Genomic DNA, 21070 nt, shown 5'->3' on the forward strand with positions numbered 1-21070 from the left:
CAGTACTGTATGCAGTTACAACCCTATTATTAGTAATATACACTTTATTTATTCAATTAAAAATTTCTCTGAGCATCAACAAGACCTTTGAAACAATCAAATATACTGAAATGTTTTGAATTCAAGTTGACCATATAATTTCCAACTATAGTCACTTGTATGCCGACATAATAAGATGTTGTCAGTGGGTTTCAATAAGTGATTGCCCCTCTTTAGTGTGCCACTGTAGTTCTCCCCATACTACGCAGTTCTTGTAGTGTCTGTGTATGTGTTTTTGTGTGTATACATTTATGTTGGTTTGATATTACTATTCTATCACTGACCTGCCCATCAAGCTGAGCTGTGTAAAAAAAAAAAAAAAAAAACCCAAGTGGAGGGGGGTTTGAGGGGGAGAACTTGGGTGTTTGATGAAAGCCTAGACTCCCTTGCTTTAAGTGACTGGCTATTGATCAGGGTGGCAATCGTGCTAGCACTCTATTAAATCATAAGCAGTCTGTCTCTCGGCTGTGGCGTTATTGAGCTATTGAAACGATTGGAGGAGTTTAACAACAGGGACTACAGAGCCTGCAGTTACAATAGTTGATGCATACCAGATGTCCTTATAGACGGGTTCTCCCTAAAGAGACTGATTCAAATGAATGACATAAGTTTGGAAGTTTGGCTACATCAGCATGTTTAAATGTCAGTAACATTTAGTGACATCTGAAAGACTCAAGACCAAATATTGATTTTAAACAACCACCAGTGTTGTATGAACTGTACTATACGTAGGTTATTCATGCTTAAAGGCCTCCAGCGAATAATATTTGATCCTGCAAATTCCAATAAAATTCTCTTAGGACAGAAAAATATAATACTTAGGAGCAGAAATATTCTGGAGTACAAGAAGTACTGTACAGCAAACAAACTAAAACTATTGCTATGTCCATGTGGTTGATCAACATAGATATTTGTGTTTGTTGTTCACTTAAACTTGCAAATTAATTAGCTTGAAATCACTAAGCGTGTATACTTAACAAAAAAAAAAAAAAGTAAACCTCTTTGCTAAAGATTTGATGCTCCAGTTAGCAATCTGGTTACTGATAATATATGTTCTTCTTAAGATGGATTCATTGCTACCAAAGCCTCAGTCACAACTTTACCAAACATTTTAAAACCGATTATAGACAGCCCCAAAAAGCTATAGATGGAGAGCCAGGTTATTAGAAATACATCACTCTACATTAAACTGTTATTTTAGTCACAATAAAACATGTTTTCTAACTTTTATGCCTGCTCAATGTAAGAAAGTATCTGCAGTTATTCCATAACAAACTAACATGAACAGGTTATTCTTGTGTAACCATAAACACTTTCTTTTAAAGAAACCTCAGTTTTTGGTCATGTTTATTTAACGCTGCAACCCGCACAGAATCCCTTGTAAGCTTTGCTCAGTATCTGTTGTACAGCCAGTTAATGTTGAATTGTGTTATGTTTAGTTTACATTTCTATCACACTCACCTGCTGTTACGTGACTAGATAAAGTTCACATATTTTCATTTTGAGCCTACCACAGTGGCCAGATGTCTGCTGAACGTTAAATCTGTATATGTTAAAACAGTACTGAAAGAATTTACCTTTCAAAAATGTTTTTACACTCTGCAGTAAGGTAATGCTGTCTGTATCTGATGAAAAAGACAAATTATAGGAAAAAATGTAAAGAAAAATCAAATTCTACGTTGCTACAACTCAAAGTCAAAGAACAGAATTGCTTGTAATCATCAGCTTCTCTTGATTCTTTGATCATTGTTCCATCAATCTCATCAATCTAGTCTCTGAATTCAGTGATGTGAAGTTCGTGTTTTTTTTTTTTTTGTCTCAGAAGACTTGAATCACAGTGCAGCTAAGAAGCTTCATCTGACTTTAGTGGTGCCTGATAAAGATTTCATCAGGGTTTGACTGCTGCCTCCCTCTTTGACAGGCTTAGCACTATTGTAATTAACCCCACTTAGCAGTCCATCATGTTTTCTCTTTTTTTTTCTCCTCCCCTCACATTTTGTCTGTCTCTGCCCCGCAGCAAGCACTGAAAGAGAACTTCAGGCAGAGGGAGACGGAGGAGAAACAGAGGAGAGCGCGGGCAGCAAAGGAGAAGGCAGAGCGTGAAAAGCGGGAAAGACAGCAGAAGAAGAGGAGGTTGCTGGAAGTCAATGCAGGTAAAGACTGCATAATTTGCTTTGCCTGTCAACTCTTGCAACGATAAACCCCTTTCACAGAGCCGTGTGCTGAATCAATCTAGGGTCAAGCGGTGTAAGAGATCACTCAGAGACAACGAATCTCATTTATAACATACAGCCCAAATTTTAATGGATTAGAATTGACAGCTATTTTCTCACAATTCAGTTTTCAACACTATAAAAATAAACCCCCCACATCTGTAGAGAAAATCTGTCATCTCATTTTGATTGATGGATGTAGTTAAGTAATGTTTAAAATAATATCCATTATGTGATATTAAAGCGTGTCATAAGGCTTTTATTTTAAACTGTCACTCTGTCCATATCACTCATGTTGAAATTACAGTCTTAACTTTAATTATTTCAAACCAATTAAGCCATCAAATGTAGTTGACCCGTGCATTATTAAACCACTATTACATAGTAACACAAATTTGAGACATGAGCTTTATTGTGTTGCTTTATTTTCATTTGTGCCCTTGTAGACAGTGGGGTTTTTTTTGTTTTTGTTTTTGTTTTTTGTTTTTTTACAATATTACAAGGATTACAGAAGGTCACTTTTTAACTAACCTATCTTGAGAGGTCAGAAACATTTGACAGGATTCAGAGTATCACTACAACACAGCACTTTCACCTCTTCTTGTTGAAACACAGTGTTTGTAACCTTAGCATATCCAGTCTTTCTGAGCAAGCCAAGTATTATGCCAGTGCCTTTTAAAGGAGATGCTACAAACTGCCAACATTAAATGAAATCCTTCTTTATGTTTCAACATTTCAAGATAACTAGGTCATAAACTAGGACACACAAAAAGGTGGTATCTTTTTGGTTCTCAAAAAAAGAGAAAAGCAGCCAAATGCAGCAGAATAAGAATTACTCTACAAAGGAAAAAATAGTTTCTTCTGATTTCTGCCCAGAATTTAGCAGAATGCTTTTTGCTCACATGTAAAAATAAATATAGCCTTTTTATTTATTTTTTTTAACACTTTTCAGACAAGTGCTAAATTAGAGTAAAGAATCTGATTTGGAGAAATGATACATTAAAAAAAAGAAAAAAAAAAGACAGTCACTCCTATTGCAGTATCAGAGAAGCTTACGCTCATGCTTTGACATATTAATAGAAAATGAGTGCACAGTAGGTTCAACAATAATGCCACATGCACCATATATCAGTTTATATGTGTAAAACAAGGAAACTATTTTGAATTATTTGGGTGATGGGGCAAGTTTCACAAGCCTAATCTTGTTCAGTTTGTGACTTGAGTGAGTGCCCTGTGCAGTATCACTTAAGTGTCATGTGATTGCATTATCTGTCAATAAATGCATTATTTCAAAGTAGTGTATTTCCTCTTTTAAACAAAAGAAAATACTTTAAAACACATCCATCAGAGCAGAAACTCAGTGCACTAAAAGTGAATAAACTGACACATGAATGAGAAATTAAATTCAACGCACAGTTGAATTGCATGAACATGGTCATAAAATCCCATGTGAATTTGAATAGTTACGTGTTTGCGCCTTGCTTTGATAACTTGAAGAAATCATTGTGAGACTTCAGAAAGATGGAAAAGGATAAAAAGAAGATTGGTGACCCTCAAAAAATCAACTGAAATATATTTGCTGCAGTAATCAGGAGGTATAGAAGAAGCCATAGTACTACCAATCAGAGCTCTAGCGTTTGCCCTCCTAAAATGACGGTATTGACAGTGTGTCACAATCTTTCTGAGACAGACAAGTGCTTCAGACTTGAAACAGGGGTCATCATTGAAAATCAGATTTTCTGGGACAGCTTAGACCATGGCTGTCAAAAATAAGGCCTGGGGGCCAGAATGGGCTCAGCAAAGACTCCAGTATGACCCAGTGAAAGGCTTTGGAAAAAGTGCAATGAGGGCATGGATTGTGAACTTTCTAACTGTAGTTTTACAGATTTTAAAGACCTCCACCATTGCCATTCATACTGCATCAAATAGTTATACAATAGATAAGCAATTAAATGAAATGACAAAATGAGGTGCCAGACCCTTTTGCTTTACACATGTATTGTGCAGAAAATGGAGATGTATTGTTGAAACTGCACTTTGTTTTCTTATATTATGATATTTTATGGATGACCTGTTTAGTTAAATGTCCTTACAATGACAGAAAGGGGTTTTTCACTGGTCTGGCCCACGATTTAAACTTAGTTTGAAATCCCTGACTTAAACAGTGCAAAGAATAGACCATAATGATAACCCCACTTAAAAGAAGAAGAAAAAAAGTCTTGTTCACATATTAGGCATTTGGCACATATGCAAGATAAAACTAAAATAAATTTGTGTAATTCAGATGACGTCCAACATATTTCCCATTAACCTTGCAAGGGCTACTAGAGTGCATGGTTCCTACAATGAAGCATAGAGGTGGGAATGTGATGATAGGGACATGTTGACATTTATAGATTGCACCATGAATGCGTGTTTATGTAAGACAAAATATTTTCTGACAGCATGCCTCCCACTCTCCGGTAGCCTGGTACAAGAATGATATTCCAGCATGATAATACAGCAGATTGCCAAAATCAGAGAAAAAGAAAAAAGGTAAAACTATGACCTGGCTGGTGCATTTCCTGACTTGAATCCAACAGAACACCTTTGGAGTGTTTTTAAAGAGGAAGGTAGAGCAACAACCCCTCCAGCAAAGAACAGCTGGAAAAAATTATCTAAAGAACGACAGAACATCTCTGGAAAAATGTGTGCAGTGCTGTACAGTATCCTACATGCGGGAAAACATGGAGTCTGCAACCACAAATAAAGGAGGTGGACAAAGCTTGTGTTCAATTTGAAAATGAAGCAGTTACGTGACACTGTTTTAAGTCATTTGACTTTTAAGCGATACTGCATGGGGTGTACAAACTATCGTATAAATGCAGCATCAGTGTTTACTTTGAGTGGTTGCATGCTGTGAAGACAGAAGTTACTGTTAAACATTCCTCATTTATTTTGATATTTTGCATTGATAAATGGGACCTGAATCTTATAAATCATTGTCTCCTTTCCAACTTTCAGCAAAAACTGAGAAGACAGCACCTAGCTGTCTAAAATGTTGTTCTCAAGGGATACTACTGCGTCTTACACAGATGGAGGCTGTTACTCTGGCTTGTATCATACATTATCCGATACAGGCTGTAGTTTTATAAATCACTATTAAATATTTAAATTTGTATTGCTGCTGCATTTGATGAACATATTTTCTCTCAAGGGAAATTTATCTTACAGTTAGAAAGCAAAATCATAACACACCTCCAAGTGGGAGTAACACTGAAACTCCCTAGTGAAAGAAGCTCATATCTGTTAACATAAATGCATTTTCAGAAAGTCATAATTAATTAATACTTGTCCACCCGATAGTCTTTTCTTTAACCACTTGTTGGCTTCAGTTTTTATTTTAATTACATTTTATAACACTGATACACTGCATTTGGTCTTTGACAAGGGCACAGAGCAGTTATCTATTCTTTTTCCTGAACCTAAATAATAAGAGAACAAGATTAAAATGTATCTATACGTTTTCCCTAGCAAATGTTAGTGTCTAAAGATCAGATAAAACCTTCTCTTTCCATGAGCACAGAGCTCCTCAGATAAGATTTGAGAACATTTACACAACGGAACAGCAATAGAATGATTGATGAGTCATAATTGCAAATTCAGCAGACGTTTCACTTAAAAAAAACAGTATTTGTTACCTCATTCCCTCTTGTTGAGCTGTGCGTATCAGACCAAATTTGCATTATGAGCCATAATTGCAGGTAAGGCTGTTACAGTAGAGTCAACACAGCAGTGTAAACAGATATTTTGTTACTTATCTGAGAGCGACTTGCCAACAGTATGTGGCTGTTGTTCATTTTATCAAATGTCAAAATGCTAACAAATGTCAGCAGGTGGCTGTTCTCAGACAACAAAAAGCAGGCCTAGATAGACTCTATTTGAAGCTGTGTTTCTCCACAAAAGGACAAAAACCAGGTGCTGGTTTTCACTCGATGCACTTTGCAGTTTTTCTAAAAGACTCAAAAAGTTGGTCGCTCACCCACCCCAGAGTTAATGAAGTCTGACATTACTGTAGAGAATGGGATCTTGGCAAGATAAATATGCATCAGTTGGCTAAATTATTGTTCATTATGAGCCACCATGGCTGCATGTGTGTTTATGGCTAGGCCAATCATTGTGCTAGTGGACGTAGTTTAGCCATGCGTCGTAAAGTCTCTCCATGTCAGCCCTGCTCACTCAGTTGTTATGTTTCTGATTAAACCCATGACAGACATTTGTGGCATCATTGGGCAAAAAATTCTATAATAACCTTTGAGCATATTGTAATTCAAATTGTTGAACAAATGAAAGTCTGGTCAATATTACTGCCAATGTAAATGCACTCATGATGAGAACATTTAGCTGTGAGAGCAGAACCACAATTGTCACAGTTAATAAATACCAAACTAATTTCATAAAGACAATCTCCAATACAAAAACTCCCATTTTAGCATTCACCGTCTTCTTCAGCGGGAGAAATTGAAGGACCATTAAAGTTTTGACTGAATTTGAATGCTGGAGAACTTCAGCTTAAATGAGCAACAGCGTGTGCAGCAGAGGGAAGATGTACCGCGTGTACACATGCTGCAATTTTTCTTGGTCTGACTAGTTGTTTTTCTGGAGGCACAGTAGCTCCTTCCACTATTTGGAGGTGCCAGCCGAAGCTGATTGTTTTCACAGAATATCTGACTCTTGTATTCTTGCAAGGATATAGTGACAGCAAGTAAGACAAAAATCAAATCATTTTTAAAAAGGTTACCTACTGCATTTAGAATTTAATAAGCATCCAGTTTATGCTTCTGGTACATTTGCAGTTTGCAGAGTTGTTTTAAATGCTGTCTGTGCTTTGTCAGATGTTATGTCTGCAGAATAATGTCCCAAAAAAATCAGTATTTTATGGCTTCCCTTTACCAGTTACAGTGTTGTCAGAATGCTATTTTTTTCCTATTTTGCATAACGTGATGACTGTAGAAGGTGTAATTACACTGGCCCGCTAAGTCATTGGTTGCTTGAAGTGAATATGAGAACTATGCACTGGAGTTAAAATTCTACAAAAATCTTCCAAGCCGCATACAGATCCAGTATCATTTTTGTATTTTCAAAGCGACCCAACTGATTAATTTGAATGAACCAGTTCACTGTCAACTGCTCTCAAGGAAACTGCTGGGAAGTAATTTTTGTGGACCAATGTACAATGCCCATCTGCAAGGTTTCCCATCCCACACAAGCAAATATGGAATCCATTACTATATAATGCCTTATATTGTACTACTGTTTGTTGTCACTGTTTATCTTGTGGTTGCCACATCAAAATGCAGAGCAACTGTCACCCCATAACTTCACAGCAATGTAATTTCTTGTCCTATTTAAACACATTTAATAACCCTTCAAACGTATGAATGTATTATCCAAACTTCCTTGAAGCAGGATGTCCCCATGAACACACCCTCAGTGCCTTTGTAAATATGTCTACATACACAAGTTTTTCTTATCAAAGTGCTACTAGATGAATAGTTATTTAACTAGAATTCTCCAAACATAACTCTTAACAAGGAAATATTTGCCTTATGCCAGACAGTCTGATCCCTAACCGAATTGCTTTTTGTTGCCAATTTTCTTTTTCTTTTTTTTCCTCTCTTTTCCCCCCTTTTTACCTACAAGCACTCCTGGTGCCAGAAACACGTTCAACAGTTCAGACCCATTTTCAGTGCCCACACTAAAGCTGGCAGAGCCATTTAGCTTGGCAGTCCTAGCTCTGCAACAGCATCTACAGTCAGCATTACTATGCCAAGCACTGTAGCTCTCCTGTAGACATTAGGGTGCAAGATCAGAACCACTGTGCTCCATCCAGGCCAAACATACAGCTGTGGCTTTACTATCAGGCCACACCAAGGCCTGTCTTGGCTGAAGCATAATACAAACCACCTCATTTCTCTTTGATCTGGCCTGGGAACACATTTGCCACAGATTTCCTGAAATCGTACGGTTTTGAGCTCATCCAGTAAACACGCATGTTGAATAATTTCAACATTTGTCCTATAGATGGGTTGTCTTCTCTATACTAGACTGTTAATGCCAGCAAAAGAGGTAAAGGCAAAAAATAAAACTACTGCACATAAAACAGTGTTTGTGGGTTGTGGTACTGTTGCAAAGACCTGATATGTTAGTTAATTGATTATCAGTGGTCTGCAGGTGCAGGCTTTGAGGTGCTGTGTGCAGTTATTATCAAACACTTTGTGTGGATAAGGTACTCCTACCTGTTTGTATTGTTCGTGTGATGTTTTAGCACAAGAGAGATAGATGGCAAAATTGTTGGATGACATTGAAATTATGAAAATTACTCCCCTTGTTACACAACATGTTTGTTTGAAAGCTGCACACCAAGGTTGAGGAGAAGGGTACCATACCGTACCATGAGGCATATTACTGTAGATGCTTTTGTGCAAAAGGCCTCGAAAGGCTCGTGATGGTAGAGTGAATGGTAGAATGGTAGTTATAACAATATAACTAAAATAAAAATGTATCTAAAAGGAAGACTAGAATGCCCTGGAGTGTGAAAATTGAGAATCCAAGCCACAATTACATAGAATCTCTGCTTCTTCTTTGTCCAGTGTTTAGCTACCCATTTAAAACCAAATTTCTGCTATTTGGCTTTAAATATTGTTTCAAAGAAGCCTCGCTGCTTAACATTTTTCATATTTTTACCTAAGATTTTGATGTACCTCAGATCATTATAGTCATATGGCATATTAACAGTAGATCACCAACATAGGGCTTTCAGCATCCTCTGCTGGCACTGAGCACTTTCAATCCTTGTGTGAATTTGAAAAACTCTTGCTTGTTTAGTTTGTAAATTACTCCAACTGACAACTTGGCATCTCTTCTTCTTTCCTGCCTCTCTGGTTGATGAGTGTTTTTACTGCAAACTTTTCAATTAAAAAAAAAAAGTAGTTCAAAAATAAGAAAATCTGAAGAATAAACTTCAGCCAATTTTTGTCAGAAAGGCTTATATAAATATGCCTAGAGCTTGAAATTTATTTAGATACGCTCAGTTTAAGATAAAGCTAAAGGCAAACTCGGTGACATAACTAAGGCGTGATGTTTCTGGCATTGCACACATGCACACACACACGCATGCATACACGCGGACTGTTTGGATGAAATGAATACGTGATAGAGATTTGGCATTGTTCTACCAACCCAGGACAGGATTTGGTCTCCCTCTCTCTGTCTTTCTCACTATCTCTGACTCTCTCACTATCTCTCTCTCTCTGTCTCTCAGCCTATTTATTAACTAAAGAGCTTTCTCTTTGTTTGTCAGGGAGGATTGTCCTCAATGGAGATTTTCTGTGTAATCATCTGATTATCCATCAATTCCCTAAAAAGCCCCAGAGAGGCTGTGTATCCACATTATGCTGAAGGGCAGAGCAATGAGACAGGGAAGGAAAGGGGAGGGATTTTTTTGGAGGAAATGATCAAAACGAATTTAATCTTCTTTACCTGTTACAGGTATCTGCATTCAGTTTGTTTTTTAGCTTTGCCTAGTTCTGTATTCCTCGAACGTGAGCTTATCCCAATTTCCTTCTGATATTCCTCCAGCTCTTCTACCTGCACTATAATAGACAGCCTGGTTTCGTCATTGGTCTGTTCTGGCACTTTGAGAGAGCAGGAGCATCAGCTTGCATGCATTTGCATAGAGCCCTATGGAGATTGAAATTCACATTGAATAGGTGTTTTTTCTTCCTCCTCTGGCTGTGCCTAGCTTGTGTATGACAAATCTGTTGCATTAACTCCCAGGGTAGGCCGGGAGCAGGAATGTTTGTGGAGCGACAAATTACACATCAGAGCTTTATTTAACATTCCCTACATGGCTACAAGCAATGAACTATTAAGATGTCAAATAGAAGAACTGCTACAGATGCTACCCTGCATGCAAAGATACTAAAAGTATAGGAAGGGCATAAGAAAGGGAAAGAATAAAAATCTGTTTGAGAAGCAGGAAGCTAGTATGAGAGTCTGCTTTCTCATGAGAGATTTATTCTGCCAGTCCTACAGTTCCTTATAGTTCGGCTTTTATAAATTTGAGATTGCCTTGTTATTAAGGATGTGGTGATAGATGATAATTGCTGGAATTTACTGTGATATACAACAGTATGACAATCTTATTTTTTTTCTCCATTGAGTATTCAGTTAGTATTAGTATTCATTATGTATTAAATTAATGGTACCATTGAAAGAATATTAATTTTCCCCGCTATAGTTTGCTGCCGCATCCCTTTCATATAATTGACACACTGACACACATCCTTCCCTTCTTGCACACTGTGAAATTAATGTGTGCATGACGGGAGCTCATTGGTCCATTGCTATATAAAAGAAAAGGTTATTGTAGTCGGGCATTTGTAGAGATGTAGGTTTTGTGCCTCTACCTTGTGTTTCTGTGTGTGTGTGTGTGTGTGTGTGTGTGTGCGTGTGTGTGTGTGTGTGTTTCTGTGTATGTGTGTGTCAAAAATAGACTCTGCACCTGCACCAGACACACAGTATAACAGTTAGGTGTGAGAAAAATTACCCTACGAGTTGATGACACTTGTTACCAAGTACAGTGAGAGCTTCCCAGGAAGTCATCCAAGACAAACCAGTAGCGAACATAATGCAGTCCGTTGAGACCCTACGGTACAATATAATCACAATACTTAACTCAAGAGACAACATGAATGGTTTTAAACATTTTTGCAATGTGCTGAGTATTGGAAACAATATATATAGCAAATTTTTTATTTTGACCTTTTTTTTTCACCTGCGTTTTATATCCCCAAAGGCACAATTTGTAAGTGTCCGTTTCATTTCGTACAATACAGTTCTCAGTCTCCTCTTCACACTTAAGCCATTTTTGTTGCAGCAAAATTGCTCCTGGATTGCTGGATTGTCAAATAGACATACTGGCCAACATTGTCATTTAAACCGAGAATGTTGCATGTGGCATGAAAAACTGCCCTGCAGTCCAGTCTAGTTTAACTAAATGCAAATGCATGAACTTCTGTACTGTTATTTTAAGCACGAGATAACAGTCAACAGTTCTTTGTGAGATAATGAGCCACACATCATAAGTTTAATTTTCAATTCAATTTTATTTATACAGCACCAAATGACAGCAACAGTTGTCTCAAGGCGTTTTATATTGTAAAGTACACCCTACAATAATACACACAGAGGAAAACCCAACAATCATATGACCCCCTAGGAGCAAGCGTTTTGGCAAGAGTGGGAAGGAAAAACTCCCTTTTAACAGGAAAAAACCTCCAGCAGAACCAGGCTCAGGGAGGGGTGGCCATCTGGCGTTGTCCACACATACACTCAGCAGCACCAACGGTGGACTGAATAGGCAATGAGTTTTATTCTTTCAGTATGAAAACATTTATTTTGTTTTTGAATTTTATATAATAAAATATCAATATGTGGTGTCATACAAAAGCAGAAATCATGAAATAAATTAAATCCAAACGAAATCATTCATATAATAATAAATGTGGGGACTGGAAATGGATTGTTAGCAGGAAATATTTTGGGTGTTGTCAGCTCTGGCATTCAGCCTCCATAGATTAGAATCTGTGTCAACATTTTAGGTTCTTATGTTCCTCAAGTTCTATCCGGATATTTTTGCAGTGTGATGTGAAGAGAGAGCTTCTGTTGTTGGTTTGTTGTTTGTTTTGTTTTTTGCATGTCTGCAAAAGTCTTTACGCTGGGCAAAATGACACAACATGAAAGTTCAGTCCCAAGGGCTTATTATATTGTAACAAGATGATTATTATTATTCAATCAAGGCATATTATCACAATTTGTCTTTATCTCTTTCCTTTTCCTTACCATAGTTTTCAGAATTGTAACTGCCTTGATTCATCTGACAATCACGTTGGGTGCTATTCTGATGGGTTAATGTGTTTTTAGCAAAGGTGCCATAGTAACATAGGAGCTATATGAAAACTTTGCCTTGCAATAAGCCTCCTCTTCTCCACTCAGAGTATCAAAGTGAAGTCCAAGTGGGTATTCAATGTAGAGAAAGGTAGCTGACTAGCCTTGCGGCACCATTTGTCTTCTAAGTGTTCAAGGGAACACCGTGGTGGGCCTGCATTCATTGTACTCAGGCATGCCATTTTCTCTCCTTAGCTTTTCTATCCCAGCCCAATTGACCCTATTTCGTTCCTTGCTCCAGCCCACCTCAGCTACACACTGCTACGACTGGGTCATCGTCCTGATGATAAGTGCTACATCCTGTTGAGTGAAGTGGCGGGAGACATTAGTCTGGGTCTGAATAAAGGGTAGACACTGACACAAGGACAGATTACTTGTCCAGACAATGGAAAACGCCAGTTTGAACAGGCTCTGATTAAATAGATGGTGATTGAAGTTTCACTTCAGACAGGAGGATAACTATTGCTTTTTCCCAGAGGTAGAGGTTCAGTTTAGACTTTATTCTGATTCAAAGAGTCTATTCTTTTGTTTTCTGGGAGAGTAAACCATGTTCGGCTTTTATCTTCTTGTTCATTTGACCTTTTCAATTGTATTTCTACATTTGCACTTTACTTTCACACACATAACATACATTAAAAAATCCTTTCACACATTTTTTTCCTATCTTCCCAACAAAGCACAGTAGTAAGCTCGACACATTTTATTAGAGCCCATTTGCAACTTACTGATATCTTTCAGCACAGAAACACAGGACTTCAAGCTTATTATTAAGTTTCACTGATGAAATTGTGAGCTTGTAGCATTTACTATTATTAAGCTTTTAAACAGGTATAAAGAAAGCCTAGACTAGTTCTCAGAAGTGTCTGCATTGATAGAGGTTTCTGTGTACTTTGCACACCTGTCCTGAAAGCCCTGATCCCCAGAATAGAAAGAGGGAGGCAAATTGTGCACATCAGAGCCGGGATGCGACTCAGTCATTGTCCTATTCCTATTCAGCAATCTTAGTTCTCCTGCCACTTCCTCCTCAACACCACCTTTAAGATCTGAATGACTCTTTCAAACCCATTTCACAGCTGGGAGCTTGACTAATATTCTGCTGCCATGTGTTTCCCCTCCATTACAAATCATGTGACATGTCTGTGATTGCTCTCTCTCCAAGTTTGTGAGCACGTGGGTGTAAGTATATAAATATATGTTATGATTTTCAGTGTTGGGATGTCTGAAAGAACCTCTTGTCTACATTGTATAAAGCAGTTTTCTGTCTCGGCCTTTTTGAGTTGCATCTGATTGATGTGTAAAATTGGACTGTTTTTGCTCCCATATATTCCTGAGGCGGGAGATCTGAGTGGGTTTCGTTTTTCCTCGCCTCCCGAGGCACACAAAGCGTTTCATGTTCTTGTGGGTTGGAGTCAAACGGAGTACTACACATGAAGGCGAACACTGCAGGTTGCGATAGATTGATCTGCTCCTTTTTGCTTGTTTTCTGTCTTGTGTGTATTTTTTCTCTCTCGTGCGTCTGTGTGTGTTGTAGCGAGCGCAAAGCTTGCTGTCTGTGATGAATTGCTACAGCACTGGAGACAAATTTGGACGTCGAGGGGCGTTGGTTTTGCTCAGAAACTGTAGCTGCCTCTCCGCTCTGCGTAATGATGAAGAACTAGGCACATATCAGCCAGAGGAGTGCAACTGCTGTAAATGAAAAGCACAACAAACGCACACATTGGAGCAGACAGACAAGGAAGTGGGCCATTATACATCTACTCTGTGCGTGTGTTTGTAGTCACAGCTTGGTGAAGGGCTTTGGTACAACCATAGCCAACTACCACTGGGATCTTCTGTCCTCAATACAGAACCCTGAGCCTATTGGCACTTTTTTAGGTTAGTTTTAAGTATAATAAGAAAATTTCAGTTTGTAGGCCCCAAGATGGTTATCTCTCAGGCAATCTCTCGTGAAAGTGTTTCAGATGGAAAAAGAAGCACAAAACCTTGTAGGCATGTTAGACGTGGTTAAACATTGAATACAGTCTCAGCAATCATAAACAATTCTTAAAAATTTTTTCACATTTAAATAAAGCAGTTTGTGTGAAAAATAACTTTCTCTCTGTAACAGAGAAAGAAGGAAGGAGCTACAGGTTTATCAGTTCTAGTCAGTTTTAAATTTTAATTATGTATTCTGTTACAGTCTATAAAGCTGGCTAGTCTCAGAGCAGCAGAGCGGATCAATCACTGTGTGGTCGGCAGAAACACTTGCTTGCTATATGATTTTTCTTGTGCCATTTTTTTTAAAAGAAGTATTATTTTGTATATCCTTTGAGACACCCTCAACTTACTAAAGGTCAGTATATTGGAGCTTGCAGATCAGTTCTTGTTCTTCACTAAAGTTAGTTGACTCTCAAATGGTATCTCAAAATTCCTTTTTCCTAGGCTACAGTTTTAAGCATAACCAAGATGTTTCTTGCAGATATTCTTTCTACTTAATACTGCAATCCAAAATAACCATGGGGAGAGTTAATCAATGTGATCAATGCAGAAGGTGGTTGATAAGACATACTGTTGATTGACTGGAATATAATAATGAATACAAAAATAGAAAAAAGATTTGTAACTCTATATGGAATTCAAAACTGGTGTCTGACATTTTAATAGCAACTGTTAGACCTGAGCGGCAACCTGCAGCTCTTGAGACCTTATAGTGCGGCTCCACGTGGTTTGGGAAAATAAATTAGAAGTATTTAGCTGAAGTGTATTTTATTTATGTTAGTTCTTTTTTAACTTGTAGTTCTAAATTGGAAGATTATTGTGATATTGAAATATAAAAATAAAATTATATTCTATTCTTTTTTCATCGCTCAAAATAAGCGTCACACTCGCGGAAGTCGGTATACCCGCCGAAACGCCATGCATTTATCGAGACTTTCAACCCCAGGTAGGCCAATTATGGATTTTCGGATCCACATTATGTCAGCAGCTGTTCTCCACCGTGAACTATGTTAAAAACAAACACCGCTCGCACCTAACAGATGACATCTTACAGTCCTGCGTAAAGATGAAGTGACTTCGTACAGACGCTGTGCGCAGAGGTTCAGGAGCATAGGTCCCATTGTAAACATACCATAGCAGACCCGACGATGTTTCCATGAACATGCTTTTCAGCACCTCTTTATAGGCCGCTTTTCACACACAGTTGCTGTACGCATACAGCCGGCTGTAGCTTTTCAGCTCACTGCCCGACACACACCAACACAACAGCACAGATAGCACAGATGTTAAGGCGGCGAGGCGTGATTGCGGGTGCCGCTCAGGTGCGTCCGCCTCCCGTGCAGCGGCGCTGCAGACCACGCCACACACATTAACCAGGTAAAACACATATTTAGGCAGAATTTTGCAAATATATATTTTTCTTTTTTTTTTTTTTTTTTAGCAGCATAGTGCTTTTTTTCCAATTATTTTTTTAAAAGCCAGGTCAAGGCTCCAAAAGCACAAAGGCGATATGAGGGTGGTGGCTCACAACAGCTCATTTTAGTTCAGCTGGGTGTCTTTCCTTTTGTTATATTTCTTTAAGAGTTCACACACCTTAGTTGTGTTATCTTCATTTTAGATGTGAAAAAGTATTTGCGGCTCCCAGTGTTTTCTTTTGCATCGAAACTGGGTCCAAATGGCTCTTTGGGTGTAAAAGGTTGCTGACCCCTGTGTTAGACCCACCCAAAAAAGCGTTATAGTTGATGGGTCGTATTTGATTGGTCTAGCTAATAAACTTAAAGTTAAATGCACCTGAGTGCATCAATTATTACAATAATTAGGTTACATGCTAGTGTTTTGGACAATAATGCTGTCGCCACCATATGCACAAATGGGATTACTGTACCTATATGTGCTTTAATATGAATATTAAATATTTCACATCATCGTAGAATGCCAGGACCTTTAGACCAATAAAGGTCCAAGTAGAGTTGCAGAGTCCCAGTTGCAGTCATAGAATTTCATTTTATTTTCTTTCTCCTCTGGTGTGTGTTATTGTTCCACAGGGAATCAGGCGAAATGAAGGAATGAGAAAAATACACAGAACCTTAATCAAAGCAAAGTCCTCCTACCTTTCACTAAATCAGTGGTGGGACTCAGTAGTCACACCTTGGTTGATGGTACATCTTGGCCAAGCTATAAAGTAGCTTATGAAAAAAAGCTGTACCAACTTTTCTAGGGCATTGCACTCTGTTTAAGTTGACTTGTACTTGCTTAAGTAAAGCAACAGTTAAACAGTGCTTATTTATAACAGTTATGCAACCCTGTGGTCAGTGAACTTCACTCAATAGGCCAGCGTTATTGTTTGCATGTCACAATAGAATTAAGAAGAGAAATTAAAAAGCTTTTTGTAACGTGACTTGCTATGTTGCATTTTATAAATATGATGCAATATGGTGTTTGTTAAGTACATCTAGTAAGTTAATATTTAAGTTAACCTTTGGTTAGTGCTTAACTTAGACAGAGAAACAGCTGATGGATAAACAGTGCCACTCAGTAATTAATTATTAAAAAATGACTTGGATATAGAAAAAAAACATACTTTATGATGTCTGATTGTACGTAGAGGAAAATAACGTGACCTGAACTAAGGGAGAAAAGCTTTTCATATTTGCAAGGAAGCTTGACAAAACAATTTAAATTTTATAGGCAACACACACCACAGCATTTAAAAGAAAACACCCCCACACACATTAGCATGGCAAACACAGTGTGTTTTGTCCCCATATAGTATACCTGACTGTTGGCTGTTTTTCTTTCTATTTTCAACGCATATTACTGGTCAGGTCTATCATTTCCCTCAGGTGTCAGGGCCAGGTTTTCAGTTTCACCAAACAAAAACACCATGATTTAAATGTCAAAGTATTTCCCTTTCAACACATTATCAGCATTCTAGTAGTTTCTCTGCTTCTACAAAGCAAAGATTAGATCTTTTAAGTCAAAAAAAATGATTAAATACTCTGAAACACGATGTTCACAACTTTGATGTATTTCAGTTTCATAACATTCTGTTCATTCCCTTATACTCTTGAACCACTTCTTATTTCTTTTATTTTGCTAGTGATTTACTGAATCTCCAGACATGCATAGAGCAGTATATAATTCAAAACAGAATTTGTACTCTCTTAGGCAGCTTTCTTGTCATTTCTTTAAGTAGCCTTCAGGTATAGTTCTCCGGGCTTCTTGAAGAACATTCAAAACTCTTCTTTGGGTGTTGGCTGCCTTTTGTTCTGTTCTCTGATGATCCCACGCTGCTTACGTTGGCAGTGTGCTTGGGATCATTGTCGTGTTAACAAATTGAGCTGTTGCCAATCAGGTGCTGGTATTGCATCGTGGATCATAGCTGATGGTACTTTTCCCCATTTGTGATTAATTAATTTTGACAAGGTTCCTAACACTATTGGTTGAACTCCATGCCCTAAACCATGACAGAGCCTCCATGACATGGCTACAGACACTCAGTGTTTTTCCTGTCTCCTGACTTCCTGAGTATTGATGACGATTTGATACAAATATTTTACTTTGTGCAGACCAGTTCTTGTGTAATTTGGCATTCCTCAACATTTTCATCCCATTTCCCTTAAAAATGGCAGTTCACTGAAACTGTTGATGAACTGTAGATGCATCAACTAAAGGGCCCGATATTCTCAGGTCCTATGGCAGGTCTTTGCTGGATTTCCTATTTCTTCTCATTTTTAGATGTTACTCATAGATTTAGATTGTAGATTTTTAGGCTGGCCAGTTCTTTCTGTTTAATTTCCTTAAAAAAAAAAAAAAAAGTTAAGGACTCACAGCACACCATTTTTGGGAATCACATTGTGGTGCAAAAATACTATTTTATGTCTTGTGAATTGTTGTCTTTGGCATTTTTGTAGATGGGAACAAATGATGTGTTTTAGTGACAGGCTGCTAGTTACAAAGTTCCTAAAGATACAGTTTAATGCATGTAGAAACAACACTGGTTCATCCTTTGTGTTGGGTACCTTTTTTGTGCTTGAATGATTCATAGATCAGTGTTAAGTAGTTCAATACACACACACACACACACACACACACACACACACACACACACACACACACACACACACACACACACACACACACACACACACAACATTCCTCTAAAGATGGTCAGCTACAAGAACTGGACTGATAGTGAGTGAGCCAATTCCAAAATAAATTTTGAAATATCTTCTGAAAGGCTGAAAGCTTTTGTTTAAGACCACTTTAAAAATTACATGAAATTCTGGCTCCTTCGAATCAAAATATAAAGCAATAACAAGTGGTTTAACACATTTGCACAATACTGTGTGTCCCGTACTTCACTGCTGTAAAATAATTCTTAGATTCTTCATATATTGGACATATAACTTTATAGTAGGCATAATGTAACATGTACGTACTCTAAATTGACACAGTTAGTATGGGAAAACTAAACAAAATTACACGTTATAGAATTTAGTTTCTTCCCCTCTTGCATTTCTTCTAAAATCCCTCTTTTTTTTGGCTTTTTCAGAGAATGATGAGACAGGTGTGATGGATAGTTTGCTGGAAGCCCTACAGTCAGGAGCTGCATTCAGAGACCGCAGGAAGAGAGTGCCAAGACCCAGAGGTGAGTCTAATATCCCACATTTATACAGAACGACCCACACACACAGAAACCAAGTACACACACTGTCTGGCAAAACACTGATGGAATTCCAATCAGATGTTTAAATAATGACTTCTAGCTCTAACCTGTCACCTTCATGCATTTATATTTTTTCTTATTTTGTTTTTAAAAGTTGAGCAAATTGAATGCATCCTCAGGTTCTTATGTTTTGGCTTCATTTTCTCTCATTCTCAGTAAATTGCAAAATACACTGGTTTGTTGTTTGTACACATTCTTGCCAGCAGCACAGCGCCAAAGAGTCTTCAGCTGACACAATTCCTACAACTGTTTGATGTGTGGATCTTGTTTTTTTCCTTCCCCCTCTGGGTTTCTTAATTCCAAACGCAAGATGTGAAAAATTAAATGTAAATCCAAGATGTGATTTGAACGCGTTTGGAAATGATTGGTGACTAAACATTGACACTGGCACCTTAAACTTATTAGCTGTGCCGCGAAAAACATTATTTCTTGCTAATGAACTTCACTTCACAGCTGTTCATCACTGGGCCAATGCCGTCACATCATCTTTCTAATCCCACTTAGTACTGTACATGTTGGCATTATTTGTCCACTGCCCTCCTTACAGATAACCACCACCAGACGATCAGCCCCAGCTCCTTCCGCCAGGTCCTCAGGCCTGTTAACTATGGTAAAAACACAAGATTAAAAAAAAACTGTTAAAGCCTAAAGCACGTTCAGCGCTATCTTTCATCTGCTCTTGGAAATCAGCCTTAAACTGCTCTTGCATGTGTTATATTGCAAATTCATATATGTCCTGCTTTTTTGTGTGTTAAGTCACCTTGTTATTTGTTCCTTTAGCTTTTTGTGACCTTGCGTGTTCTTTCTGCAATTATGAAAGACTATTGGTAAAGCAATTTGAGTCGGTGCTATGTGTGGATGTTAAGAAAGTTAGGATTGAAATTCTGTGAAAGTAGTGTGTGGGCTGTTCCGGTGGCTCAGTTTGATAAGGCTCCTAAATTGTGTAGTAAGTGAAGCACTTTGAATGCAGTGGGGGTTTTTTTTGTAGTAGCCGGGTTCTTTCACATTCTTTAAATCCAGGAGAGAATAACATTTTTCTTTGGAATTTATCAAGTCTGACCTATGGACTGTGTGTTTCTGAAGAGTGCTGAGGCATACAGATAAAGTGCTATGATACACATTGGATATAAGCCACTTGTAGCCTAGATTGCTTCAGGTATTTAATATTCGTCATCGTCATTTAGTACGTTCATATTATTGTTTTAAAGTTAAGACATCTATCTGTATGATGTCCTTAGAATGGCGATTGGATTGGCTACTAATTATGCTAAATTCAGTTATTCTATATTACTCATACTTGTGAACAGATATTGTGCGTTTAGCTGTAAACAACAGCTTTCTTTTGTCAAAGGTTCTACAATCATCACCGAAGCACTTAAAAAATTATTCTGTAACCCTATTACCTCTTATTATTTGTAATTGGAATCCTAGTCGGCCAAGTGCAGGCACACATGAATAAAATTATTCACGCTCAATCCACCCACATCATTGATGGCAATGATAAAGGGCCTGGCTCTGTTGTTCTGCTACAGCTTATCTGAAATTAGATTGGAAAGGGATGAGGGGGAGGGATATATATAGGGTGGGAGGAAAGAGACAGATGTGGCTGTAACATAAGAAATGGAGAGAAATGGCGTGAGATAGAGCCACTTGGTAAGGGCGAAAGTTAGGAATAATGTGAGAGAGAAAAATAGACTCAGTGCAGTGTGTGTGAGAGAGAGAGAGAGAGAGAGAGAGCGAGTGAGTGAGCCAGTAACTCTAAGAGGGAACAAGCCAAAGCTTTGTACTATTAGCAGGGGATTAGAGTAAATAATAACAGTGTGAACTGTAAAGGAGCTGCTGCTCAGTGTCCATGTGGTGCAAAAGACCCCATGGGGTGTGGTGCAGGTAAGAAGTTGCTGGAAGGTTGCTGACCCAGCTGCCCCCTACTGGCAGCTTCAGACATGGCGTGTTGATTAATAATGCTCAAGGCTTTAGCCTGTCACTGCAGGCATCATACTCACTGCCAGCCTCCCAGAGCAAACACAGCTAATTACTTTTCTCTGCCCAGCCCCAGCACCAGCTCAGCCCTCTCAGTGCCCATTCATCTTAATTTCCCCCTCTCTGCCATCTGCCTCCTAAA

At 38.2% G+C, this 21070-nt stretch overlaps 1 protein-coding gene across 5 annotated transcripts in view; it reads left to right on the forward strand.

Moving 5' to 3' along the window:
- The window catches only part of LOC146525489 (protein diaphanous homolog 3-like), a 174694-nt gene that overhangs the window by 94507 nt on the left and 59117 nt on the right, over nt 1–21070 (forward strand). For 4 of the 5 annotated variants that reach the window (XM_085176358.1, XM_085176439.1, XM_085176521.1 and 1 more), the window contains 3 exons: nt 2057–2192; nt 18775–18870; nt 19496–19558. In XM_085176358.1, coding sequence (XP_085032484.1) covers nt 2057–2192; nt 18775–18870; nt 19496–19558 — 295 coding nt within the window. The remainder of the gene's footprint in view (nt 1–2056; nt 2193–18774; nt 18871–19495; nt 19559–21070) is intronic. The other variant, XM_085176591.1, reaches the window with a different exon arrangement.

The sequence above is a fragment of the Neolamprologus multifasciatus genome, chromosome 1 (assembly GCF_963576455.1).
Source record: "Neolamprologus multifasciatus chromosome 1, fNeoMul1.2, whole genome shotgun sequence".
Lineage (NCBI taxonomy): Eukaryota > Metazoa > Chordata > Actinopteri > Cichliformes > Cichlidae > Neolamprologus > Neolamprologus multifasciatus.